This window comes from Daphnia carinata, chromosome 4, assembly GCF_022539665.2.
Source record: "Daphnia carinata strain CSIRO-1 chromosome 4, CSIRO_AGI_Dcar_HiC_V3, whole genome shotgun sequence".
In the NCBI taxonomy this organism is placed as follows: Eukaryota; Metazoa; Arthropoda; class Branchiopoda; order Diplostraca; family Daphniidae; genus Daphnia; species Daphnia carinata.
This window is the reverse complement of record NC_081334.1, coordinates 7001736-7029720: the sequence shown is the minus strand read 5'-3', so window position 1 is coordinate 7029720 and position 27985 is coordinate 7001736. Positions and strand designations below refer to the sequence as shown.

The 27985-nt window shown below is 40.5% G+C and overlaps 2 protein-coding genes across 2 annotated transcripts in view; one reads left to right on the top strand and one right to left on the bottom strand.

Annotated features, from left to right (window-relative positions):
- Positions 1 to 785: 785 nt before the first annotated feature.
- The window catches only part of LOC130687628 (teneurin-m-like), a 58979-nt gene continuing 31779 nt past the window's right edge, over positions 786 to 27985 (top strand). Inside the window, exons 1-2 of the mRNA XM_057510797.2 lie at positions 786 to 1093; positions 27136 to 27633. Coding sequence (XP_057366780.1) covers positions 883 to 1093; positions 27136 to 27633 — 709 coding nt within the window. The 5' untranslated portion in view covers positions 786 to 882. The remainder of the gene's footprint in view (positions 1094 to 27135; positions 27634 to 27985) is intronic.
- LOC130687640 (transcriptional enhancer factor TEF-1-like) overlaps positions 26944 to 27985 on the bottom strand; it is a 79431-nt gene continuing 78389 nt past the window's right edge. The window contains exon 13 of the mRNA XM_059495137.1: positions 26944 to 26975. The gene's annotated coding sequence lies outside the window, so the exon portion shown is untranslated. The remainder of the gene's footprint in view (positions 26976 to 27985) is intronic.

The following is a 27985-nucleotide window of genomic DNA, read 5'->3' as shown; positions in this document are numbered from 1 at the left end:
TCGCATGCTGTTTTTTTGTTTTGTTTTCTGATGTAGAGCAAACTTGACAACGTTGCGTCACTGTTGGAATTGATCCGACCAATCGAAAGAGTTGTTACATTTTTCATATTGGAATGCATTGACTTTAGATGGACATGCCTGAACTTGTTGCCCCTGATCTAACTCATGACCTAACCCCGCGCAATTTTTCATTGTTTCCCTTTCCCCTTTCTGACTCATGCCCAGCCCCAATTCGCAGATCATTAGGCAGTTGGGAGCCAAATCTCGAACGATAAGGACGTTACTTTCGTACTCGATTAAACACAAAAAAAAAAAACGTGGTTCAGATTTGCTCGGCTCATTTTAATCTAGTTAAAGTTTATGACAATCATCGAGATGTGTGTGACTAAGCAAAATAGATTGCAAAAATGTGGTTTCGAAGCTGTTGTTAACGAGGAGTTTAGTTCTGATTGGCTCGCGTGGCGCACAGCACTAATGAAGATGGCGGGAAATCTCTTCTCCTCACAAAAGGTTACCAGGGAGCTTCTGTCTCATTTTTTTTCTCTTGTTCTGAGCTTCATGAATTAGACATTCGGTAGATGTGTGTGTTTACATCTTTAAGGATTCTTGTTTCCACGGCAGCCCGTTCTGCCTTTGTCTTGTTGTTTAGGCTCAATCGAAAAATGTATAATTAACTCGTGTTTAACAATACCATTAGACGTATCACTGAATTTGTATTCGCTTGCTTTGTTTGCAGGTGTTTTTGAATAGACGCTGTCCACACACTCGGTTGGTGCAGTACAAAACGAGAGATCGTGGAACACGGAATTGCCACGCAGTTGTGGGACGTAATAAAGACGTCTGCAATTCGGCCGGCATAATTGATAAGCGCATCGGGCAATAATGGATCGAGATTCCCTAAGAAGTGGTGGCGTCGGCAGGAGGAGCGGGTCGCAATCGCGCGGATCGATGCAACAACGAAAGCCGCTCAGTATTCCGGCCAGCAGCGCTACCGACACTCCAACGACTGGATCAGCATTCGATCTTTGCGCACTCGACGCCCAATCAGCTCTTTACGAATCCATCGACGACGATGACATAGTCTACGATCAAGGTCAGTCTTCATTCCAGTTTTTTCTTTTTTTTTTTTTGGAGGGTTTTATTTTTGCTTGTTTTTGTCTCCACTCCCGCCTTTTTTTTCCCCTCCATTTGCGGTTCCACAATTCGTCACTTTGATGCAGGGAATGAGAAAGGGCCGTTCCGTCGACGCCCGCCAATAATACATTCAATTTTCCTCGTTGGCATTTCCATAACGAAACGAGAGGGAAATTGAAGTGACGTTATTCCGATTGTGAAAGGCATTTTTTTCGTTAAAAACAATAGACCGCAATGGCCTCGCTAAAATTGCCATGACCTCGTGACCGGGGTCTTTGTCGTTATCCTTTTTGCTCCGCTTTGTTATTATGATTACAAACGGCGACAGTTGTTTGGCCCGTCGTCGTTTATAATATCAAATGTTACATACAGGGCGAGGCGTTCTTTTCTTTTCTTTTTTTGGCGTGTTATTATACAGAAAGAAACTGAGAGAAATGAAGATAGACCTTCTCATTTAATAGCTTTTAACAGAGAGAGGGATGTTTAGATCTCTGATCCCTCTGGCGTCGTATGGCGTCGTTTTACCACCTCGTGTGCCAGTTGCAGTAAAAAAAAACGAGCGGAAGGAAAAAGAGATAAAGTTCTCCTTTTTTGCTTCCCACTTTATTGTCGTGATTTTCTTTTGTTTCTTCCTTTTTTTTTGGGGGGGGGGGACCGGTTCGCTCAGTGTGGTGGAGAGTCCGGGCGTGAAATTTGATGTTGGAAGTGCTGGAAATGACAGGAGGAAGGAAACAAAATGTCGTATGTTTCCAATCGAATGGACAAGCGTCCATTCACGTTTATCTTGATTGTACACATTGTTGCTCGTCTACGACCACTCTTTTCGTCAATATGATTGAAGTGTGTGTTCGAATTTTTGATTTCCAATCCTCGTTGGATGGCCCTTGACCTAACAAAACTAGCCGTTCGCATTTTGTTTGTCTGTTTATTCACTTTTCAAGTAGATGGGTCCGTAGAATTCCAGGGATCCTTGTCGAGCGTTATGTTTTTTGAATTTTGTCTTCTTTTAACGCGTCTCAGTCTTTTTTAAAGAAGAAATTAAAATAGGGAACAGACGGGAAAAGCCCCTGCGGTCCGGCGACGCGGACGCCGGCCCCTGTGTCGGGAACAGATGCCTCTTTTCTCAGGATTTTTACTTGTGAATAGCTGTTTCCCCTCTTTTTTATTTATTTTTCTTTTTCCACGGGATACATGTAACGTTAGAAGCTTTACACAAAAGACGTCACCTTAATAGTTGGGCTATATTCTACATTTAGAGATTTTTTCCCCCTTTTTTTAAAACGTGATGTAGCGATTTCCAGTAGATGATCCCATTTTTAGATTTTATTCCTTTTACATTTAAAAAAAAAAGGACCTGGGTAACTGTCCGTGCTGTAACAGAGGGTGGGGGGGGGGAAGAACGTCATATTCTCTGGGTCATTATCTGCTGGATGACGGTGGCGAATTGGATAGCCCTGAGGGCCTGTGTTGGACAGCCAAGACTTTTCATCTCCTGTCCAGGATCGAACTCTGCCGGATCTTTCAATACTTGCACCGTCCAAAAACCGTATCTGTCGACAACATAAATGCAATTTTCCTGATGATTTGGTTTATCTGTCAGTCTATGTGTAGGACGTACTTAAAAAAAAAAAAAAATGGGAGTTTGATATCATTCCAGGGATAGGGAGTGAAATGGAGTGTAGAGTTCCTGTTGCCTTGGGGGTTTTTTGTAGCGCGGGAAAGTGATGATTTCGTGATTGCGCCATTTCAATTGGAACCGTCAAATTAGCCAACTTGCTCTGATGGTCAGTTTTTTTTCTTCCGGTTGATTGACAACGTTTATTTTTTATTTTCTTTTTGAAATAAAAAAGGAAAACAATTTTTCTGGTTGAATGGCGAACTGAAAGATGAAAAAGAGGGAGTTATATTTTTTTTTGACATGGAAATCTTTTTCCTTCTCCTTGTTTTTTTTTTAACCCAAGAAAATGATAATCAAGATCATACGAGACGATCTTTTCATTCTCAACTTGTCTTGTGTTTTCCATTTTCTCGACCCCCCGTTGTTTTGGGGGCCCCTATCGATTTTTCTCCTTTTTTTTTTTTACGTTTAAAAATATTGTTTGTTTTTTTTTCGACTAAAGAAAAAAAAGGAGGAAGTTTTCCTTTCCTTTTTTTTCTTTTTGCTTAACAAAAACAAGAGAAGAGCAACACATTTTTTGATTGATTCCCCGGGACGGGAAGGCACGAAGGCGGGGGACGTTGTGTGATGTGTCTGTTTGTCTGCTCTTGTACACACGCACGCACTATCGGTTCATCGCTTTAACAAAAGGAAGAAAAGGGCAGAACAAACAAGTTTCAACTTCTTCCTTTTTTTCTCTTTTTTCCTTAACGGCCATCAGTTGCACCTGCCGTTGACGTCAACTTTATCCGGTACAAACGCATGTCCCTCTTTATTCGTTACACACACACAAAAAGGGTCCCAGGTGTTGGTGTCGTCTGCTTGTACAAAAGATACGTCCCCTCCTTCAACAAAGTGGGGAATTTGTTTCGTTTTTTTTTATTGATTACCTTGTCTCGTTCGATGTCGTGAAATGCCCCTCGATGTTTCTCACATATTCATTCAATTTAAAAGGGGTTTGATCGATCATTTGTTACCACCCAACTCCTCCCTATAATTGGGTTAATAATAGTAATAATAAGGCAGCGAAGAAACCCAGGAGGAACTGATCACGAGCCACGCAGAGAGACGGGAGGGAAGGGGGGTATGTTTTGCAGTGAAAAGGAGGCGGAGGGGTTGGGTTACCAATTACCGGGTTTGCTAGCCTTCCCTCTGACCGTCGTAACAGTAGTTCTATTATACCAATCTTCCTCTACTGATCCTCCCTCCTTTCCAGCCCGCCAATTTTGAACACGAAAAGGTCCGCTAGTGAAATAATAAGATGGGCGACGGACACCTGAAACCCTCCCCATGCCATCGTCTCTCTCCCCTCGCGCTTTTTAGGGGGTTTTTAACTTTGATTTTCATCTTGCCGTGCTCTCATGTGTTCATGTAGGAGAAAATCTCTGTCTTAATTCCCCTAGCGGTTGGGCATCATCGCCAATCATCCTATATCGGTTGTGGTCGCGGAACGGGATTACGTTATCAGCCCCCTCCTCCTCTCGTTCACGACGCACCACCGGTTTTTTTTTTTTTTTTTCATTCCCATCATCCCTTGCGGTTTTGTCTTATACACGGGCCCTCCCCATAGCACGTTCCTAATATAATGATGATAATTCTACCTGTCGTCGTCATTATGGAATCGATCGATCGATTCCCTCAATCCGATTATGATTTTCTTTTCCTATATGGGGCATTTTCTTTTCTTTTTTTTCGTTGAAAGGTCGGGCCCAATTTTGGTGGTCATCGTCAATCTGATGGTCGATTTATTTTGTGCCATATTGGTTAGATTGTAGGACGTTGAAATATGATTGTTTATACGATTATATCTCCCCCCTCCTCCCACTGAATATCCTATCCGTTTTTTTTTTAACGACTATCCTCATGTGGCTAACATCTTATGTACTGTACCAGGAAACAGGAATATGTAGGTCCATTTCCTCTTCTTTCTTTTTTTTTTTGCGCGCGCCCTCTCTACCAAGAAAAAAGGGGGTAGGGGAGGGGGTCGGTTACGTGATTCACTACTGCGGCTAACGGGGGGTTTGTTCCGATTCTGTCTACCGCACACACATATACATGTATTGCAATAAGTCCAGGATTTCCTGCTCTTGAGAGAGTTTCGTTGCAGGGAGAAGGAAAAAAAAAGAAAAGAAATCCGGTCGAGAGAGAGAGAGAGAGAGAGAGAGATTGCACCGAGAGTAGGTTAGTTTTGTTGTGTCTGCATGCAACCGCATCGTACAGTTCCGTCTATTATCAGCTTGAGGCGAAATTTGATGGCGATCAAAGATGAGTTGAGTGAGGAAATGTGTTTCAATCTGATGTTACTGAGGATTCCAGTGGCCGCGACGTGGTTTCCCAGTTCTAGATGAAAGATTGAAAGATTTTTTGTTGTTTTTGAATTTTCTTTATTTTTGTTTTTCTTGTTAAGAAAAATAAGAAAAATCGTGAGGATTTTGGAACGAGTTAGGGAGGAGAGAAAAAAAGATGAAAATGTGAGGGCATCTGGTGGACGGTATAAATCAGGAGAGAGGGAGGATGAAACAAACACACAACCAGATGAAACATATGAGCTGAAACGTGCGGGTTTTCAATCTTTTCGTTATCCACAGTTTCTCTTTTTTTTTTCGTTTTTCGTTTCTTGTGTCACGACCAACAAAATGGGAAAAAGGGGGGGGGGGCGGACTTGGGAAAAAAAAAAAAATAAAGTAAAAATGGACGGGCATAGGAGCTCATTTTCCAGTCGGAGAAACGTCGTAGAGAAAAAGAATACGATGCGTGAGACATTCTTGAAATACCGAAAAGAAAAAAGAAAGTGTGGAAAGGAAAAAAAAAACAAAAAAAACTGTAACATTATTTTGGGAAAATAAACGTAAACTTTTCGACCTCGACTTCGTAGATGCTATGCGTCATGGAACAAGCCCAAAGGATTTTATACCACCAAAGAACCGATGGCTTTTTCTTTTCATTTTGTCTGAAACACGAATAAAACAAAAGGGATATACAACAAAACGAGCTTTTCGCCATAGTAAAATTGCGCGACCTTCTTTTGTTTTCACGAAAATGCCGCAGCTGTCGACTTCAATCTTTTTGCTTTTTGGAATGTCGACTGTTGTTTCTCACTTGTGCCTTTAGTCTCCAAATATAACGTGGAAAAGGTCTACACCGTGTAGGCTTGCATTACGTTATATTGCGTAGTAGCTCTCGTGAAAATGCATTTCCTCAATGTTGTTTTGTTGAAAGGTGGGAATGTTGTTCTATCATTTGCAGCTGAATTTTTATTTCAAACACATTTCAATGCCCCATCAAATCATTCCAATCCACTGCGCTCAGTTTTTTTTTTTTTCTTTCAGGCTATCGTTGCGTTCGCGAAAGTTGTTGTTGTTTATTCGAAGGGAAAACCTTTGGACGTGCCCTAGCGCGTCCATCACATCCACTTTCGTTTATTGAAAGAAAAACCTGCTCAACATTTGCATAAAAAAAGAAGTTTTTATTGCCAAGTTTAACATTCTTTTTTTAAAAAGAAAATTTTGAAAGGGAAATTCTTTTGTTTTGGTTCCAGCACAACCCTTTTTAAAACCCCAAATCGTAAATTATCATTTTGATAGCTTTTATAAAAATTGGGGGAAGAAGAACAAAAAATGACTCATGGGAAGCGGGACTTTGGTAACTGACCGCACGCCGGTCTATAATAAAAAAAAAAAGCGGAACAGGCCTACTGTAAATTATGTTTTCACGTTTCTTTCGTATTGTTTTCCCCCTAGTGTATTGTGGTAAAAAAAAACCAAAAAAAAACAACAACAAAGAAATGACAACTTTTCAAACGGGTCCCATTTTGTCTCCGGCAGTTGCAAAAGGGAGGGGGTGGGGGGAGGTTAAAATAAGCGGGACAGATTCAAACCATGTAACGTAAAAGACAGCAAAAAAAAAACTGGACGAAATGGAGGGGAGAATACAAAATGTGGGGCCTACCAAATACATGTACTGTATACATTTAAAAGAGGCAGCTGCATATTTAGTATTCACGAGCTCCTCCCTCTCGTCGTCAGTCTCTTTTATAAACTGTGTCAAATGTATTTATCCGCGTTTTTTTTTGTTTTTTTTGAGATAAATATAAATTTGATTTCCTCTAAATATGAACAACCCTAAAACGGTTGCTGGGCGGCGCTATATTTTGGTGTACCCCCTATAGTTTTCCGTAATGGAATTTGTTTCAGTAAGAAATTTGAAAAAAAAAACTAAAAATCTTCTTCCTTTCAATCGCGAAATGCGTCCATTATGCGTTAACGTAGCCGCAGATGCGTCTCTTTCTATCCGGGCGGAATGATTTGATGATGAAGTGTTGTGGCTCATTTCTAAATACTTGTCAGAAAAGAAAATAGAAGAAAATGTTACATAATATTGAGAATGCAATGGATCGCTATTGCACGCTAACTTTACTCCCCCCCCCCCCGATTTTTTTGTGCATAAAAAAAAAAAAAAGAATCACTAAGCAGCATCTCTTAGAATGAATTCCTCGTGACATCCGTTCGTTTGCCGCTCCACTGGCTCCGCCTATCTTGTTCCTATTTTTTTTTTTTTTTTTTTTTTTTGGCCAAGTCTTTTCACTTTTGCTGACACACGAATGTTTTTTTTTTTTTCCTCCACCCCATTCAATGCGGCTTCATTGAATCCATCGCTACACTTATGATGTTTGGAGAAAAATGCATCATTTTAACCTTGTGGGAAAAAAAAGGTTCTTAAACTCTTGAACAAAGGCCCTGTGGAAATCCGTTAAAATTTCCTGGTTTAGATTTTGATCAAAGTTGGTGGTTGTGTCTTTCTTCTGGTCATCAAAAAATGGTTGAGGGTTTTTCTTTTTTTTTTTTTTTTTTACAGCGGGTGGTCTCGTACAAGTAGTTAAAGCTTATAAGGGGTCGTAGTTTTTTTTGTTGAATAATGTGTCTGAAAGGAACACAAACCCCAACATCATTAACTATTTGCTACACACCGATTGCAGCGGGCGCACTCTACCGGACAGTTGAGAGTAGCTAAATACTTTTGGAATAGATGAAGAATTTTATTTATTATTTTTTTTTTTTTTCGGATGTGTTGTGTGTCATTTGTTTGGTTTTGAAGGGCACTTGGATCGCTGTATACCCCCTGAAGTAGAAAAACAAATTGTCTACCACTATACGTACCCCCACTTGCCACGACCATGGGGTCTTGGGTCCTTGATAAATGACAGCCTTCAAACCATGTTACAGCACTTCTCAATCCCTGTTGCTCTCTGTGCTCAATATTTGCGACGTGCACACTCGTACGAGTTGCTCCTCCAAATTATAGGGGTTTGTTCTTTAGCGCCAAACATAATTTTTTTTTTTTTTTTTCAAAATCAAAACATCAGGAGATGTCATCATCTGTTCGTGCCTTCCACACACATACCCATTTTTTTTGGTCACCTATTCGCACCACAGATACCTATTGTCGTGTTGTGATGAGCAAACGTACTGCTAGTAACGTGAACGGCGTAGCGCATGCGCCGCCAGGGGGTAGGAGGGTCGCCCCTTCGACGTCGTGTGACGTTAAAGGCGTCGGGACTTTTAGTCGAGACCTTCGCGTCAACCGAACAGGTTGTGTCTGTGCGTGTGCGCGCTGGATTGCGTTTTTCAGGCAATCCGATCAAGTTGTTTTTGGACATTGTGTTTCTTATTTTTCCTTTTGTTTTCTTCTTTTTTTGAGTGATGCGCATTTTGAAAATTACTGGCATTTTCTTGTCGCCTTGACGTTTTGTGCCAAAACGACAATTTGAAATTGAGCGGGTGAAACTCCATCGGATTTTTTCTTGTTGAAAGTAAAACTGATTATTGTTGCCCAATTGCCCGTAGACAATTTTTATTTTTTTGTGGAACAATCGGCTGTTATTAACCCCGAACGAGGAAAGAGAAAAAGGAAAGGGCACACCGCCCGTCCGATTGTCATTTCTTATCGATTCCCCCGTGAAAGAAGAGAAACAAAAAGCGGAACGTCTAGACGGAAAACAACAAAAAACTTATTTTTTTTTAATTCTTCTTTTCCTCGTCTATTATTTACCATAATTCCACCTCCTCCCTCCCTCAAAGGATCAAAAAGGTAAGAGTGTGAAGAATTTATTATTTAGTTTTTGACCCTCGTTAGTTTTCATAATAAAGAGAGAAGAGAAAAAAAAGGGAAAGCATTTCTGGATCGTAGTTTCCTCGTCAAATCAGGCAAGGGTGATTAATTTGGTAGACGATTTAATTGTCATAACATAGAGGCGACGTAAGGTTGGGCTGGTGGGAGGGGAGGGGAAGTGACTGAGGAAGTTACACCGTCTAATAGATCGACGCCACGCGATACCCCAACACGGAACACAAGTTACAGACGCAGGCACAAACTCCGTACGATGCGTTCAGTACGCGATGTTGTCATGGCAACCGTCTCCTTTTCTTTCTTTCTTTTTTTTTTTCGCTTTCTATTTGTTAGGTTCCTTTTTTTTCGACTCAAATTGAATGGCATCGACAATGAGACTCGGCTCTGATGCGCTGCTCCGTGTATATGTGTCAGAAAAAAAAAGGGGAGGACAATACCTCTTGTAATTGAGTCACGCCCTCTCTATATAACTGTGTGTGTGTGTATAAAGCCGCTGGCTGCTGCTGCTGTCCAGGTTCGTTTCCTATCGTCCTTCTATATGTGCGTTTGTATGTTTGCATTCGAGAAACGAGGGATAGAAAAGGGAGGGAAAAAAAATCATCTGGGGACTGAAACAACTTTGGCACCCCTTTCACACCGAACGCGCATAGTCGACTGACGCCGTACAATAAAGTCGTCCGAACGTTTGATTCGATTTGCTGCGAAACGTTTTTTTTTTTTTTTTTTTTTATTTTCTCTTTTTCGGTTGTTGTAGTAAAGTTTCACTTGAAAATTGGATCAAGTCTGAAATATGAAGACAGCGTACTAACTGCGTAAAGACGAACGGAGGGAAGGGGGGGGGGGTGAGCCGAAAACTTGTCTTGACAATACCAGAACGGAAACGACACTTTAAATCAAACGTCTCTGTGTGTGTGTCCGTATCTGGAAGTTGGCCAAGTGGAGGACATTTGGTAGCGGGGTAAAAAAAAAAACTAAAATAAAATAAAATAGATGTTGTTAAAAGAGATACAAGAGCGTGTACTACTATGTCTTCGTTTGATGACGCAATTGCCACTGCTCAACTATATAAATTGTGTGGATCGATATTTTGTGCTAGTTTCACGGAAAAAAAAGCAGGGTCGTAACGAGAGGCTCACTCAAACTGTTTCTAATGACTTCCGATTCTTCTTTTTGAAAACGAGACGAGACGAATGAAATGGCAGGAATCAATTCAACACGTTCTCGTTATTATTGATGGTCGTGTCAACTTTGCGAGAGTCACGAAAACTTTCTTTTTGATTTGTGTCTGTGTGTCTGTTGAATCGAGCGCGAATGAGTGTCTGAAAAGTAAGGAAAGAAAAATATTTTGGAGGATAAGTTTTAAAATTTGCAAGCGGCAAAAGTCAATGTTTGGGTTGGTTGGATTGTTCGCATTTTTCTTTCATCTCTGTTAAATTATCTTTGGAAAAAAAAAAGTTGAGATTTTAGGGAGGGAAAGAAGTTGACCACCTTTTTTTTTCTTTTCGGTTTGGGATTCGTCTGGAAATGTTTTGTCATTGCGGTTTATGGAACACTCTTGTCGGCTCTTTAAAAATAAAAATGGGGCAGCACTTTTTTTTTACCCATTTCCCTTAAAAACTTCTTCTGCCGTTTAGTGACGTCGTCACCTTGGAGCAATTTCACGCGGCTGTTTTCTTTTTCATCCGGACCAACTGAGAAGAAGAAGAATACGTCAAAACTAGGGAGGTAAAAGGGGGGGGGGGGAGAGGAATAAAAATGAGAAACGAACCTTTCTGTCTTGTCTGTTCTCTTTTCGGTTTTGAACGAAGGGGAAATACGTTTTTACAGCTTCTCTTATTGACGGCCCACACAGCGGGTTGACCTCTTACACCCCCGCCGGGGTCAAAACCCCACTCTCTAGAAAACTACTCACACATGTGAGTTCTTCCTACTTTTCCCTTTTTTTTTTTTTTTCTTTTCTTTTCTTTACTCCCTTCACTTTTTGAAACGTGGAATAAATAGAGAGAAGCAGTACACGAACAAATTGGTGAGCGTAAAGAAACCCCCCCCTCTGCCCCAATCCCAGTTAGTTTCACATCTGTCGGGACCATTTTATCCCTTTTTTTTTCTTCTTCCTGGAATAGAGCGCATGAGATATGACGGCGTCGAATGATATGTCTCTGTATGGGGGGGGGGGGTTCGTCTCCGTTGTATAATCTCACGCTCATTAAAAATCGTCGCAAGAATCTTCTTTTTTTTTTTTTCTCTCACTGGGCCGCGCCCTTTTTTCCCCCGTTTTTATCCCAGTCAGTCAACACCTTGATTAAAAAATGATGACGCCACTGCTGCTTATCTGCGTGGTGAATATCCTCTTTTCCCTGACGAAAGAGAAAGATGCAATCGCTGGCGTTTCTTCGTGTTTAAGCCGAGATGATAAATATATTCATCAGGATTGAAAACAAAAAAAAAAAAAAAAAAAAAAAAAAAAAGAGGTTCGTTCTTGATGATTCTCGTGTGACTGACCATACTTTCCGCGTGCGTGTAAAGCTTTATAAAAAAAAGGAAGAAAAATTCCCGTTCTTTAATAGGCTAACAGGCTTCCTTTTTTTTTCAGTAGGGGGGGGGGTTTAACTATTGATCGCTTGGGAACTAATTTGCTAACCTCTACGCCCAAAAGTCTCATGTGAAGCAGCAGCAGTGCGTGACTTCTCTTGATGGTCTTTCTTCATGGCTCTGTCATGATATTATTACCGACCTCTGATAGCGCATCGATGAACCAAGAATTCTCGTTATTCGAGTCTTGCGTACGGCGTTCGAATCTGTTGGATGTTGTTTCTCCCTTCCGCCCTTTGCATCTTGATTATGACCAGGTTAAGTCCGGCCGCTTCTCAGCGCTTCTCTAATGTTTCCATAACACTCAACTTTCTGTCAAAGGTCCCTCCAACTCTCTAACTGCAAGAAAGTTTTCTGCTCGCCAGCCAAACTCTCGACTGACTCTTGTACACAAGCCATGAAACGTCAATGATGTCTGCTGGATTGAAGGAGGGAGGGGGCACACATTCGATGACATGACAGACGGTCCGAAAAGTTTTTGGCACACACACACACACACACACACACACACACACGCACACACACACACGCACTGCTGTGTTCGATATTACGGTCTGATGGGCCTTCTAATCTTGGAGGGACTCAAATAGATTTGCGCTCTCTGAAGACGTCAAAAAGAACAGGGTTGATTAAGATTTCTGTCAACAAATGGGAAGTCATACGTGTTACCTGGGCGCCACCTAATTTCGAAAGAATCTTGGAGCGCGATCCTCTTCCACGTGTTTGAATTACGACGGCGAGTATTGATCGTCACGTGCAAGAAAACGTCACATACACTGGGGCTAGGCATAAAGAAAAGCGTTTTGAAAATTGTAGTTTGTGAGGCGTAATATCGCGGCGAAGCTTTTCTTCGTTATCGTTGTGCGTTTCGTAGATATTGTGTTATCGCTTTTCGCAGAGCATGTCGACCGACTTTGTATTGCAGGGCACCCGGTTTGTGTGTTATATTTACACGGGCTAACAAACGAGTATAGACGGCGGGGCGTATATCTACACAAAAGCTCGAGCACCTCATTAACTCTTTCCAACTCCACTCCTTTTTTTTTTTTTTGCTGCTGCTCCTCCTACTCTTCCTTACACATCCCTCATTTGTTATTTCGCCTTTGTTTTTGTTCCAACTTTTTTTTTTTTTTTTTTGTATTTGATTTTTGCTGCCTTTTCTCTCCTCTCCTCCAACGCTTGTACTGGCTACTAGCCCAGGATCTAGTTATATTCCAGGCAGTTGCTCTATTATATAGCCGAAAAGGAGGTTGATGTGATGCGACAGACCGTGAAAGACTTTTGGTTATTTTTATTTATTTATTTTTCAAGCGAAAAGAAGAGAAAAAAAAAGGGAGCCAGAATAACTCATTACCTTTTGCCCGCATCCCGTGATGATGACTTTGCTTTGGCGCCAGCCAACGTGTTGACAGATGAATTCCTCCCGCTTCTCGCAACAGAAAATAATAGCCCGTTCGTTATTTCGTTCATCCCTTTCGTTCCCTTCTTCTTTTCAAGACTAACGACCTGGTTCAACAAAGGAACACACTACCACCCCGAAGCCCCTATGTAAAAACAACAACAACAGCCTACGACGACGACGACGACAAAATATTTCGTTTGTTTCCTTTTTAAGTGCCTGGTTCTTATCTCTGAAGACGAGAGACTCCTCATTTGCACCTGTTATTCCTTAGCGAACATTGGCACTTATGGTTATGCGATAGCAGATGAGATTACGGAGGGGGGAAATAACGACACGACAGCCTGCTAGAGATATTAAATTGTGTGTTGGAATATCTCTGGAGTATCTTGATATTTTAACATGCCTTTCAGTTGTTGTTGTAAACTATTTCAAGAATTTTCTTTTTCTTTTTTCTATTTTTTTTTTTTTTTTTTTTTTTTTTTGTTTTCTTTGTTTTCTTTGCTGGTGTTTTGATATCAAGAAAAAGGGAAGAGAAAGGGGTTGTTCATTTCGGGAATCCCGCAGTGAGGCTTGTGTACATACATATTGACTGGCATAAAAGAGGGAACTGCTATCGTTACAGGGGGGGTTCGAATGTGGCATGGCCTCGCCTCGAAAGGTATTTTGATTTATTTCTTTCTTGTTTGTTTTCGTCGTACCCGTTTCGAGAGAAAGAAACGGAGACGAGGTAAACAAATAAGGATGCGCATCAATTGAAATCGCTCTGTGTCTTTGTCAGTTTCTCTTTCTTCCTCTGTCAGAGACGCTGTTTTCGATGACAGGAGAACTGAAAATCAACACATTTTCTAGTTTTGTGGCTCTTTTTTTTTGGGTCTTGGGATGTCCCTCTTTCCTCCCTGTTTTTTACGATGAGAACTATTCCAAAAAGCATAATAAAAGTTGGGTTTAAAAAAAAACAAGGAAACGAGGACGAGTTAGAATGTCTCCATCAGAATAGAGTAGAAGCAGAGCTATATTTTTTTATACTGCATATAGCTCTACTCTGTCTTCATCCTAAATCATAAAAAACAAAACACAATCGCGGCTTCTGCCTTCGCATGTTTTTTTTTTTTTGTTTTTTTTTTTCGACGATGTAATGCTGTTTAAGTTTGTCGTCGTTGTTTTTAAACCGTGCAAGTTCCGCGTATTACCCACCAATAGTCAACCAGCGGGGGGGGGGGGGGGGGCACTTAAGTGCGCGTGTCCTCCGCCTCTTTTGGGGGCTTACGACTTTTGTGAAATAATTGAAAGCCATTCGGACGAATCACATTTTTTTTTTTTTTTTTTTTTTTTTTTCCTCCAGTCGCCAGTCTTATTGTTTTTTATATTTGATTGTGTTTTTTTTTTCTATTCTCTTTCAAGTTTTTTATGAGGAGGTATATATATAGAGCAGAGCAAGGGAGAGACAAGATGTAGGGGAAGAAAAACATGTTCTCCATTCCCCGAGTCAAGTCTATGTGTGTGTTTGGATATATATCTATATATACAGCCGAGGGAGCAATTACGTCGTCGGGTCCCTCCCTTTTTTGCGCGCTCTCCGTCGATGTGTTACTATCTTGTTTGCTTCGCTATCTCTTTCGTGTCTCCGGTTCTCTGTTTGCCGTCATCGCTCGTTTTGTGGCCCGTTTTTTTTTTTTTTTTTTTTTTTTTAACATTTTGTCCTTGCGATGATTTTATGGGTTTTGAATGAGCGACAGATAACTATTCGGTGAGGCTTAAGGACACAGCTAGACTCGTTTCATAATTGATTTGTCGACTCTTTTTTTTTTTAATTATTATTATTATTTTATGCCCTTATCCCTGAGAGCTAAAGATCGAATAGTTCCGCAACTTTCGAGAGTTTCCTCCAGCTTTAATAATGTCGGATATAATCAGTCGACAGCCCCCCCCCCAAGGCAACGGTATTTCCCGTTTTTTTATTTTCGCTCAAGCCGGGGATGTGTGTCGTGTACGTCATTCACCTTGGCCGTAAATTCACACGCACTGGGTGGGGAGGGGAGGAGAGGAAGTGGTGCTCACAGCCCGAAAAGGGATCAATACTTTTACTTACTTTATACAACATTGGATGTCGGAGGAGTAACTCAATGCAAAATGTGGAGGCCACGATGGCGATACTCTGCGGGATAAAATCACGTCAGATTGCGCAACCTTGTAGTCATTTCTCGCTAAATTTTTTTTTTCTTCTTTAACATCAATGTCTGGTTTATAAGTCGTGAGGCGATTCGACTGAAAAACCTTGTCACACATTTGGTACAAAAAGAGAAACATTCAAGGTGGAAAGGGTTTGCCGGTATTTCGTCGTTTTGTTGTTGTACTCAAACACACGAGGGGCTACGGTTGGTCATGCGGTGCTTCTGATATATGCCGCCACTTTGTGAAAGAGAGAGAGAAGAAGAAGAAGAAGAAGAAAAAGAAAAGATTCTAAACAAAGAGATAAAGACGAACCGCTTTTCTTCAATGTTTCCAGGGACATGGGCAACGAAGGCTCTAAAAAGATAGTCGTATAAGTCGTTCTGTTGGGGAGGGATCTTGGCTGTCTTCACAACTGGCTCAAAACGAATCCTAATGTCCTCCACAACCCTCCTTTTTTTTTTTTTTTTTTTTTTTGAGTTGTTGAGACACCGTGAAACGTCAGGGAGGCACTATACCATACCACAATCCCCCCCCCCCCCCCCAACAAAAAGTGACAGTTTGGTGTTTCTTTTTTTTGTTTTGTTTTTTTTCGAACGGAAGATGGAAGCAAACTAGGTGGTCGTGTCCCATCATAAAAGCCCCCCGTACACAAGGAGAAAAAAAACAAAAAAAAAAAAAAAAAGCTAAAAGACGAAAGGCTGGACTGTATAACAGTTGACCTATGACTGTCATTCTAAACGTGTAGCAACTTAGCAAGTCTTGAGGAAAAGAAGACAATCAACTTCATGTTTCTCTCTTTTCTAAATGTCGAATACACCTAATAAAGCTGGCCTTGTACATAACAAGTGTGCGCGCTTGTTATGCACAGGCACTTTGTTAGTGCCCACATTGATTTTCTGTTTTGTTTGGGTCATGGCTCACATTTTATGATGTCAAAAGTTTAAAAAGAAAAAAAAAAAGGGGGGGGAATTTGAAAGAAAAGAATTTTGCTCGAGGTATTTACAAGATGTTATGAAAGAATCTTTAGTAGTTTCGGGGAGATGTTATTAAAAAGAAAAAATGCTTTTTTTTGTGTGTATGTACCCTTCTCTCCTGTCTTGTTTGTATAGAGCCAGAAAGAATATAACATGACATTGCGTGAAAACGTCCATCACTCACGGGCCCAGGTTAGAAGAAAGAAAACAGGGAAGAAATGTCCGGTTTCACGGCTCGCACGAGAACATCGTAGATGGTTTTTTCTTCTTTGTATGATTATTTTGTGCGTAGCGGCCGTCTGTCTGTCCGGCTTTCACGAGTCGTAATAGAAAACAGGAAAATCCTCTTTGAAATTCATGGGACAGAGTTGGGAAAGAAAAAAAAAAGAGAGAAACTAAAATAGACGAGCGGGAACGACAGAAGAATTAGTTGAAGCGCACGAACCTTCAACTTGTAATAACTACAACAGGGGCATGGCGGGGGACGTCAATTTTGATCGGACGGGAGGGAATCACGTTGAACCCACCTTGAGCCACTTGATAATGTAGAAGGGAAAACAACGGACGAGACCTACGAGTTCCCGATGACAGATGTAAATAGATGACGGGGAGTTTGAATCAAGAACGGCCAGGCTTTCATGGAATGCGTTGCATTTTCAAAATGTCATTGCCGATGGGACGGGACGAAGAAAACGGCCAAGAAAATCGGCACCTATACACGTCTATGTATATGCAAGGGCGACCATGTCAACTGCGATACTTTAAATAGTTGATGTGGTTTATGTGTACGAGCACCGAGTATCGTTAATCCCGTATGCGATGCAACTTTTTTTTTTTTTTTTTTTTTTTTTTTTTTTTGTCCCTCGCTTCCTTTGTTTCCGTTTCCTTGCCCATTTGAATAATGAATGAATTTCCCTGAATGACTGATTTATCGCATCCAGCAGCGCACACGCATAATCTATCCGCTTGCTATTGTACCAGAAAGTCTATTCTACTATTTACCTTCATCCCCTCCCTCCCTCTCAGTTCGTTTGATGATGAGGGGGGGGGGGGGGGGGGGGGGCAAAGTCTGTAGAGAAACTTTCAATTTCTACAGTTTTCCACCATTTCCGACTGTGTTTGGAAACTTGTCGCCATTTTTATTCCTCGTAAAGTTTTATTATTTATAATTATGCAGTACTTTTCTTTCGTTACGGAACTGCCCACCTCTTTACGTTTGGTCGTATGGCGGCATTTTTAACCCTATCGTACCCCCCCCCTCCCCATTTTCGATATTTTCAAACTTCCACCCCCTCCACCGGTTTATTTTATTTTTCCCCGGTTCCGACGCCCAACAGAACACACGCGCCATTTCATTTTTGGTAGGCTACGTTTTTACAGTTGTTGGGGGGGTTGAAGGCGATGTTCATTGGGCTTGAAAGAACGGTTGTTAAACGTAGCGGTATAACCCTCCGTTTATTTCTCCCTGCCTATCCCCTCGCTCCCACCCTTTTCTGATGCGTTAACCGAACTGTCACGAACCTTATAGACAGAGGGAAACAGGAGCAAATCAGCTGATAATATTATATAGGCAGTCAGTAGCACGACACGAGTCCTCTTTCTTTTTTTTTTTTTTTTTTTTTTTTTTTTTTTTTGTTTTACCCTCGTTTATAACGGAGCTTTGCGTGTTTCAACCAGATGTGATGTATAGCTTCCCTTTTATGTTCCAGACGATAGAAGCACTTAAAAAACTGGGGAATTTATCTGTCGACAATGTGTAGGCGAAAGCTGGGGCATGGAAGATGCACTTTGCAGTCGGCTTGAAAAAAAAAAAAAAAAAAAAAAAAAGAGATGGCCGATCAATCGTCTTTGGGTACGAATTATTTGATTGAAACGTGAACTGGTGGTACATGTGGCACCCTTTTTGCTTCTGTTCATCTTGATTTGGCATTTCTGTGAAAAAGAAATCAATGAAGAAAAAGCGAGTAGTAATGTCTTCTTTGAATTGTAGAAAAATGGAGGGGACCAGACGGAAGTGCATTTGAAACTTAAATTTTTCTTTTTTCGTGGAGAGGCTTTGAAAGATCGTATAGAAAAGTCGAACATCAAACGCACTTCGTTGGCATGCGATCGATAAATTTAGGGTACTGACTTCAACCGATTCGTTGTTTTTTTTATTTTCACTATCTGGAGAAAAGAGAGACGTCGAATCCATGAGCGCCATCAAAGACCTAAAACAGCAGCACTCCCGCCGACATTTTCCCCTTCGTCGTTGGTGCGCTCTTTTCTCCCAACTGATATTCATCTTCTTCAAGTTTCTGTTGTACACGTCGATCGATTGTACACGAAACTGCTCGTTTCTTTGTATTCTGTCTCGATCGATTTTTTTTCTTCTTCTTCTTCTTCTTCTCTTCTTCGTGTTTAGTAATCCGTAGTTTTTTTTTTTTTATTCTACTGGAGGCAAACCTGTTCGCTCTTGGAATTCAAATTTTTCTGTTGTTCAAGGCAAATTGATTTATCGTTCCTCTTCGCAATAGTCGTTTAATATCGCATCAGTTATTCCCTTTTTTTTTTTTTTTTTTTTTTTTTTTTTGGCCTTCGAATTATTAACGTCCTGATTACAAATAGGCCGACATCAGCGTTGGTAATGAATTGGTTATTTGTCTAATACCATAGGATTTCCCATAGGCATTTTATAGGCTCCGTTTGACTTGTGCACGTTTTTTTTTCTTTATTGAAATATTTCTTTCATTTTTTTTTTTTTTTTTTATTTCTCTTTTCTTAATTGAAAAGAAAAGGAAAATGGTTGAAGCTGAACAACAACGTCAAGCCCAAATAGATTGAAATCAAAACATACCGCCCTTGATTTGTGTAGATATTCCATCGTCATCATCACGGGGGGCCCAGCATCTCTCGTTTTTTTTGTTTTTTTTTTTCTTCTTCTTCTTTGACTTGATGTTGTGGACGTATAAGCCCTCTCCATCTTTTTTTTTTTTCCCTTTTCTATCTCTTTTTTTATCTGGTGGTCTAATCTCCGTCAACAGAACCACACACACAAAAAAAAAAAATAAAAAACCTGAAAGCCATCAGCCAAACGGACAGAAAGGAATATTATATTAGTGTGTGTGTGTACCTCGATTACATTCCCAAGTAAAATAAGTTAACGAAAAAAAAAAAGAAGATTGAAATCACGGTACAAACGTTTTTCTTGTTTAAATTGGGGAATTGATTTATATGCCACAGTAAAAAGTAAAAAGGAGTAAAGACAGTCTTGATACGACCGTGGTCCTCTTATTGTTATCTCGCTTTAATTCTATTTTCTTCTCGAAAAACAAACCCCCCTTTTTTTTTTTATTATTATTATTGAAAGTAAATTCTATCAAATAGGAAAGAGGGGCCAACAGCAGGCCCATTCTTTTGTATTCGAAAAGCGGTTGGTTTTGTATATCAAAAGGAAACAATGCGAAACTTTGGGAAAAAAAAAAAAAAATAAGAACTTGTACGTGTATTATTTCTTTAATATTAGCCATTGTACGTAGCCGATTGTTTTGTTCGGCCCCTTTTTCTCTCTCTTCAGACCGCGTACCCATCGTTCAATGAGTGTGCAATCAAGCCGAAAAACGATGGGCCTGTCTGTCTTAATCTGCATGGAGATAGTAGGAAATCCTATCGTCACTCATCCGATAAATAGAGGCCTCTCTTTCAATACTTTTTAGACAGGCACTTTTCACTTGCAGCTGTGCGGTACAGCCGTCCTTCGTTTGTTTTTTGTTTTGTTTTTTTCCCTTCTTCTTCGCTATCCTATATTCGAAAGCTTGATTGAATTTCATCGAAATAACTAGAGAAAAACGGAAGGAACGGTGTGCCAAAAAAAAAAATGAAAGGGTATCCTGGTGGTACATCTTTGTTGTTGTCCAAGATTGATGTCTATTGTTGATTCACCTATTTCTGTGGCAGCGTTGACGTACTCGCTGTTGTCCACAAATCCAGAAGCTAAAAAAAAAAAAAAAAAAAAAGAAAAAGAATGGCGGAAAAGACATGGAATATATGACAGATTTCAAGCTGAGGCCAATCTGTCCGCATCGGGGATACACAATAAAAACGTGTAGGCTCGATCGACACAGGAAGCCAAAAGCTACTAGGATCATTCTTGTATGCCTTTCTGCTTTTTTTCAATCTTTTTTTTTTCTGTGTAAAATTTCATATCGTTGTAGAGGGTATAGGGCAGCAAGCAAACAATGCAAGTAGCTTTTCGATATATATGTATACATGTATAAAAAAAAAGGGGGATCGTATGTCAGACAAAGAGCTCCCCCGATTATAGTCAAGAGGCAAAGTTGACATGAAAGTAGACAAGTCATATGGATGCAAAAATGTGTAGTCCTGCCCTATCGATATTGGAAGACATACGAACAATCAGCTTTTTTTCTTTTTCCGATGCTCTTTGATGTGAATCCCAGTGGAGAGGCAGACTTTAATTTCCCTCTTTTTGCGGACGCGTAAGTTGCACACGGACCCCACCTTCACGGTTCGTCTCAAATTTGTGTGTGTGTGTGTGTGTGTGTGTGTGTGTCGGTATAGCCGCTTCCTCTCCCAACACCCTGTCACTGATCCATCAAAACTCTTTTTTTCTTTCCCCGACTGAAAGGAGCGAACCAAAAAGTCCGGAGATGAACGGCATCGATAAAAAGTGCATTAGCCGATTCTTCCTTTTTTTTTTTTTTTTTACTTTATTTTTTTTTTGCGCCTCCTACTCAATCCCCTCTGTGTCCTACCCTAATCCATCATATTGCCTATAGTACCGAAAAAGACGGGGAAAGAAAAAGAAAAAAAAATGCCTTGTGACTTCTCTTTTTACTAGGCCTCCACACAACCCCCATCCCCCCATACAATTCCATCTACTAGGGAAAAAAAAAAGGAAACCCATCGGATAAGCAATCAGCCTTTTTTTTTTTTTTTTTCTTCTTCTTCCTCCTTCAACTGCAGAGGATGCGGACGGCGAAATGAGGGGGCTATCTCCTCCCCCAATTTTTTTTTTTTTTTTTTTTTTTTTTTGGGGGGGGGGGGGTTGTCCCTACTGTACAACCAGCAGAGGCAATGGCCTGCGCCATGCCTGATAATTGGTCTGATTGGATTCACTCCGTCTCTCTCTCTCTCCGTCCCTCTACTCTCAGGCGCGCGCCGCGCGCACTATCAGAGGCACGCACACAATGACAGCACGACTTTTTTTTCCTTCCCTTTTTTTTTTTTTTTTTTTTTTTTTTTTAAAAAAAAGATGGGTGGCTGTTTTTTTGAGAGAGAGGGTCTATCGATATACCACCATAACAAGAGGGAAGAGGGAAATATGAAAGAAAAGAGGGAGATGTTGCTAGTTAAGTCAGGTGACTTTGCAAGAAAAAAAGAAAAGGAACAATCAGACATCGTTAAGGGAACAGTGGCAGCAGAAGCGAACCGTTTTGTTGCGACTTTTATTTTGGGTATACAACAACAATCACACCCATTTCTCGTGATTATTAGCTGGCCTATTGTGATGCCCCGATTTTTTTTTTTGGGCACGAGAGCCTAAAGCGTTTTTTATGACTAACGTTTTTTCCCCTGTTAATAGCAGCTCAGCTCTTTGCCCTTTTTCAGCTGTTGATTAAGTCAATTTGAATAGAGCAAAAAAAAAAAAAAAAATGTCTATTGTTAAAAAATATGGACAGTTAAAATCTATCCCGGATGTTTCGTGTTGTTCGTCTTTAGGTTTCGAATTTTTGCACATGGGACATCTATCGGATGTATCCAGTTTTTTTTTTTGTTTTTTTTTTCTTTCCCTTCTTTTTTAAACCAGTTTTTTCCTTGTGTCTGCGCTGACATGGGCGGAATTATAAGAGCAATCCGTCAAACCGATCGGTGACAGTCGACTCGGCGGACGGTGCTGTGCGTGTCAAAAGCCAAAAAGCTGTTTTTCTCTTCTTCTATTTTTTACTTATTGGTCTCTTCTTCCTCCTCCTCCCTGTTGGTTCCTGTCTCTCCCTTTTCCCCTCGTCCATATGACTCGACACAACACGTTTTCTGCGCACACACCCGATCCGTCCTCAGCAGGAAGCAGCCGTGAAATTGAACCGCGTGCATTTTTGAAAGAAAAAAAAAAAAGCGGCATAGATGGCGTACAGCATTAAATGAGAGATTAAACAAAGCAGACAAAAAAAAAAAAAATATGAAAAAGAAAATCGGACCAAATAAGGACAAACTTTTCTTGGAGCCGCCAGATTTTTATAGGAAAGTTTCGAGTAAGATCTCGTGTCGTTTTCCAGTCAAGTAATTTCATTTCGTTTTTGTCTTGTTTCATTGAAAAACGAAGTTAGATGGAACGAAAAAAAAAAAAAATGAAATAAAAATCCTCTATACTAACACGGTGGCGTGATTGAAACCACTTTCTTATTTCTTTCACGTTACCTGGGCTGTTATCTCAAGTGGATATATATCCCACACACACACACACACACATACACACAGACACGTAGAGAAGAATCACGACCGCGTGTCTTTATAGTCGTAGACATCAGCAGGTGCTTCACATTTTGATTGATTTCACGTGCGTGAATAGCATCACGCCCGCCTTTCACTTTGGAGTTCTTCTTCGTTTTTCTTTTATTCGGTTTTTTTTTTCCCACTTGACGATTGATGACAGAGACGGACGCGACAAGTTGCCTTGTAAGGGAAATAAAAGATACAAAAGTCGGGATTTCGTGTGCGCTCGCGCCCCGCCACAATGCGCGCTTGAACCATCATCCGGCCGAAGGCGAACGAAACGTCGAAAAAACATATCGATTCAATCTAACGACTCATTCGTCCTGTTGTTATTATCATGATTATTGCGTGTTCGAACTGGAAGAAAGAAAAGAAAAAAAAAAAAAACAAGTATGGAGGGGTTAAATATTTTTTATGGGGCTCACTCACGAAAGACACGATGACATTTCACGAGTTCAAATTCATATTTATTGTTTTTTTTTTTTCAACCTTATTTTCCTTGTCTATACTAAAAAGAAAACGAGAAAAAAAAAAATTATCGACTATTTATTCATCTTCTACCTGGGGGCGCTGGAAGGCAAAGCCCCGAGTTTCTTCTTTAAAGCGTGTAATGTATGCAACCAAATGGAAATGATGGAAACAAACAAAACAAAGTGGTCGGAGAGAGGGAAGAAACGAGGGTTTTTTTTTTTTTCTTTTTTCTTTTTTCATCTCTGATATTTGAAAGAATAATATTAGTCACGGTGAATCTAGATATTTTTTTTTTTCTAAAATTCTATTGTTCTTGTTTTTGTTTGGGGAGGGGGGGGGGGAGGGTAACGTTTGTACTGTACAGTCGGTTGCGGCACGGGGTTATGGCAAACTGTACAGCGGAGTCGGTGCAGCGATGGGCGTAGTCGACACCATCTGTCAATGTACGCTGATGGCGTCGTTATTGAATTTTAATTGAGGGGTCTTGATGAGCCAGTGGGAGGTTTGCCTTCTTCCCTCATCATCTCTTTTCAAAAAAGCACTGCCATGGGTGCTGATGTATTTTTCACGCACTGTTTGAACCTGTACGAGCATCGATGAATAGACTCTTGTACCCGCGCACCGATACGGCCGTGGAACAATGGAGTTTTCTTTTTTTTTTTTTTTCTCTCTGTCTCTCCCTACGTAGGGGGGGGGGGGGAAACAGCTGAAGGGGAGTTTTGAACTCTATAAGGTTTGACTTCATTAGACGGAAAAATTGGACGGATTCGTACACTCCCACAAGGCCCTTTTTGCCCTACGTTCCCCAATTGGAATGTTTTTATTTTATTTTTGCTTTTTGCTTTTCCTACCTGTTTTTGTTTTTGTTTTTCTTGTGTTGTTTTCTTATTGTTGTTTGATGGATTTCTAAATGAATGCCGTCATTAACATTTTTGTTTTCGGTCAGCATTGTGTGCCATGCCAAAAAAAAAAAAATTAGGAATTCTAAAGAAAAGCCAACTGAATATTTTGTCCTACTTTTTTTTTTCTGATGTGTTTTTTTTTTTCTTGGCCTCCAACTACGAAATTCGAATTGGTTTTAGTTTTTTTTTTTTTTTACATTTCTTTTCCACCCACATTCGATTGGATCCATTGACTCACTAGGGAGGGGGGGGGTATCAATCCACAATTACATATTCATCTGGAATTATTCGAGGAACCGTATAACGGGAGAAATGTCTTGAAGGAGGCGGTCACGAATATTATGCGAGGCTCAACCAGTGCGTCTCGAGTTAAAGGGAAAAAGATTAACGGTGTGAAAGGCGGGGGGAGGGGGGGGGGAAGGAAAGGTGGGAATGATCCGAATAATCACATTTGTTGTTGGAGAGAAATTGGCCTTGCCCTCTATACAACCGTCATATTTATGGATGGAATCGTAAAAGGTTGTAGATCATTTTGTTTGGGGCCAAACGTGTCAGAATGACGATCCACTTTGCTGCTTCACTGCCGTTTTCCAGTGAATTGTTAATTTTATTTTGTTTTATTTTATTTTATTTTTTTTTTTTTTTGCGTCGCGTGCACATTGCTGCTTGATTCCTTGGCGCCCCGAAAGCTATTAAACACGCGTCTAAAGAGAAACACACACACACACATTCAAAAATGTAGTAAACCTTCAAAAAGTCTTTGGGGTTAGGAGGGGAGGAAAACGGCCATCAGTGGCCTCTGTTTTTTTTCTTGAAATTTCGAAGAAAGGGGGGTGGGGAGAGAAAATGAGGAATCGTTGATGATGAAACCCTCGAAAAGAAAAAGGAAAAATTGAGGGGGGAAAAAGAAAAGGTGTGATGGAAGCCATCAGTGTGTGGTGCGTGCGCTAACGATGAAGTTGTTATATACCTGAGCGCCACATCTATTCTTCACCTAGTTCATTTTCATTTCAGCTTTTTTTTTTTTTTTTTTCCTAACGCAAGAAAAAAGAAATAAATAAGCCTCGATTCCCAGCAGGAGAGCATTGCATATTCTCAGTTTTTTTTTTTTTTTTTTTTTTTTTTCTTCTTCTTCGTCTTTTATATATTCCTAATGCTTCCACTCTCATTCTCCGATCGTAAAAAAAAAAAAAAAAACGAAAGAAATTCTAACACAACCTTTTACTTCTCTCTCGCTCGTTTTCCCTCGACACATTCACCTTTCAACGCCCCTCTCTTGAATTAGACAAAATATCGCACCTCACACACATCCCAGAACTCCCATCTTTTTTTTTTTTTTTTTTATTCCTATTTTCTTGTTTTGTGTTTTGTGTTTTTTTTTAAGGTACGATTTCGTTTTGTGAGTAGGACTAATTTGTTTTCTTTTGCTAAAAGTACCGAAAAGAAAAAATCAACGCAGCTTGAATTTTTCATGCCATTGAAAAATTGCATACGTCCTTTTCTTTTATTTTGAATCATAAAAATTGTTTTCTTTTTTTTTTTTGCTTCTTTTGTTGCCTTTCTTTTTGTGTTTGGCCTCTAAAAAGCAAAATCGAAAGGCGGATGACGTCGATTTGGCTCAATGCCGCCGACACGCCGAAACTATAACAATCGTTCAGCAACAACAACAAAAAAAACCACATGTCGTCGCGTAACCAAAAAGATTGGCATAATTTTTTTTTTTTCCAGGGCTCTCTGCGTGTTTCTTTATTTTATTTTTTACATAAGGAATCGAAGAGGGGAAAAAAAAAAAATGCATCGCATATTACACGCAGTCACAAGCGGTGTGTAATTTATTGTGACTCATGTTTCGTTGCCGCCCCCTTGTGATCGCATCACACACACACACACACACACACAAAACACACACAAAAACAACTCTGAGAGATAGAAGAAATGGAACCATACGGTAGCGATGAGTTGGGCCAGATAAATACAGAGATCTCTACCATTTTTTACGACATGCTTACACACAGTGCCATTACGACTACCACTCTATAAGATGTATACGGACAGAAGAATCCAATTAAAGCGCCATGGTATATACAACCAGAGATAAACAGCTGATTTGAAAAAGAAAAAGAAGAAAGAAACAAAAAAAAAACTCTGACCGCGATTGCCTTTGTCGTGTAATGAAAACTCGAAAAGATTTCAGTCTGTTGTACTCTGAGAATAATAATAAAAACATCGAGTGAGGACTGGGGATAGGAAATGCGGCGTAGTTATAAATATAATAGTGCACCCCTATAAACGCAAGCAAATGTTTGTATCAAGTTTTTGAACAGGGACATGTTGCGTTCACGGAGTGTATGCACAGTATCACGGCGTTGATTGCCGTTGCGTCTTGCAGATGGGCCACACGGCCCCGCGGTGTGTGAAACACACACGCAGAGAGCCGGCCGGGAAAGAAAGAAAGAAAAAAAAAAAAAAAAAAAAATAAAAATCTAGAGATATACGACGGGACCATTTATTTTTATATAGACCATCTGGACTGATGGGAAAGATGAGAGTGAAACGAGTAAAAGGAAAAGATGGGGTTCTTTCTTTGACAGAAAGCAATTGGGAAATCTGTATTCCGGTCCCGCACACATACACACACACAAACAGGCGTGCCTTGTTTCCTATCTGATATTATGTCTTCTTTTTCTTTTTCTTTTTTTGGGGGGTAACCAACCCCTTGACCTTCCGGAAGCAAAGTTGGCGGACTGTTTCTTTCTTAGTATTTTTTATACATTTATTTATTTTTTTTTATTTTATTTTTTTGTGTGTGTGTGTGTGTGTGTTTCCCTTCTGCCTATTTCGAATCCATTTAAAACGAATTGAGAGGAAGAAGAAAACGAGCACGACATTCAGTTACTTTCCATCCAGATTCTTAGCCATTACGTTTATATTTGTTTTTTTTTTTTTCTTTCTCTTATACCCTAACCATAAAGATAAAGACATCAAGACGATAAAAAGATGTGGAGACGTAAAAGAGCCTCCCCTCTCTCTCTCGCTCTCTCCTTCGTCCACCCCTCACTTCCATAACATATCCAGTCATCAAGTCGCTTGTATTATATATTGTTTGTCGACTGTGATATTACTAGACTCCATATTCACTCTCCCATCATCTTGATTTGATCGGTTTTATTTAGCTAAAATTGATGTTCTTTTGTTTTTCGTTTTTCCCATAAGGTTTCCCAATGTCTTCACGGCGCCAGACCGTCGACAAGCTCGACCGGACCATCACTCGGCTTTATACATATCTGAGTGGCTCCGAAGAGGGCGAGGACGCCAATGATGTTGCATCATCGACGGCCAATCATCAAGCATCGCCCAGTCATCCGATGCAACAGCAGCCACAGCGTGGCAGGAGGTCGCAGCAGCAGTCGCAACAGCCACCGCATCCACCGCAGCGCAGCAGCAACAACAATAACTTCCAGCAGCATCATCATCAACAAGAGCCCGAGTACCAGCAACCGTACGCTTACCCGCCGGCCCATGCCCATCCGTTCAATCCGTCGTCGCAACAACATTTCGGCGGGGGTGGCGGCCCACTGGCCGGCGCGGCCAACTCGCTCGGCGGATCGACGCCCACATCCAACAACAGCAGCGACCACGCCTCGGAGATTACCTTTACGGAATCGGAACTGGCATTGACTCACCAGGGCACGTTGCCCATCTCCAACAACGGTACCGTACCCACTTTTCATTTCTCGTTTTTTTTTTTTTTTTGTGTTTTTTTTTTTTTTTTTTTTTTTTTAAAAAAAAAAACGTTTTTTTTTTTTTTTTTTTTTTTTTTTTTTTTTTGGCTCTACGTGCAAAAGAGACGCCGCTCTGTGAATAATTAAGCGGCGCGCACAGTCGGTGCGCTAACAAGTAGAAAATGATTTGGCTTTCAAAAGCGATTCGATGGACGTTAAAACCAGGCGAGCATTGTCGGTTTGTGTGGAATAACACGCGCGCGTTTCTTATCGATTGCGAGGGCTATCGTCAAAAAGTTGGATAATGAGAGACGCATTATGCATGTGTGACTGGGTTATTC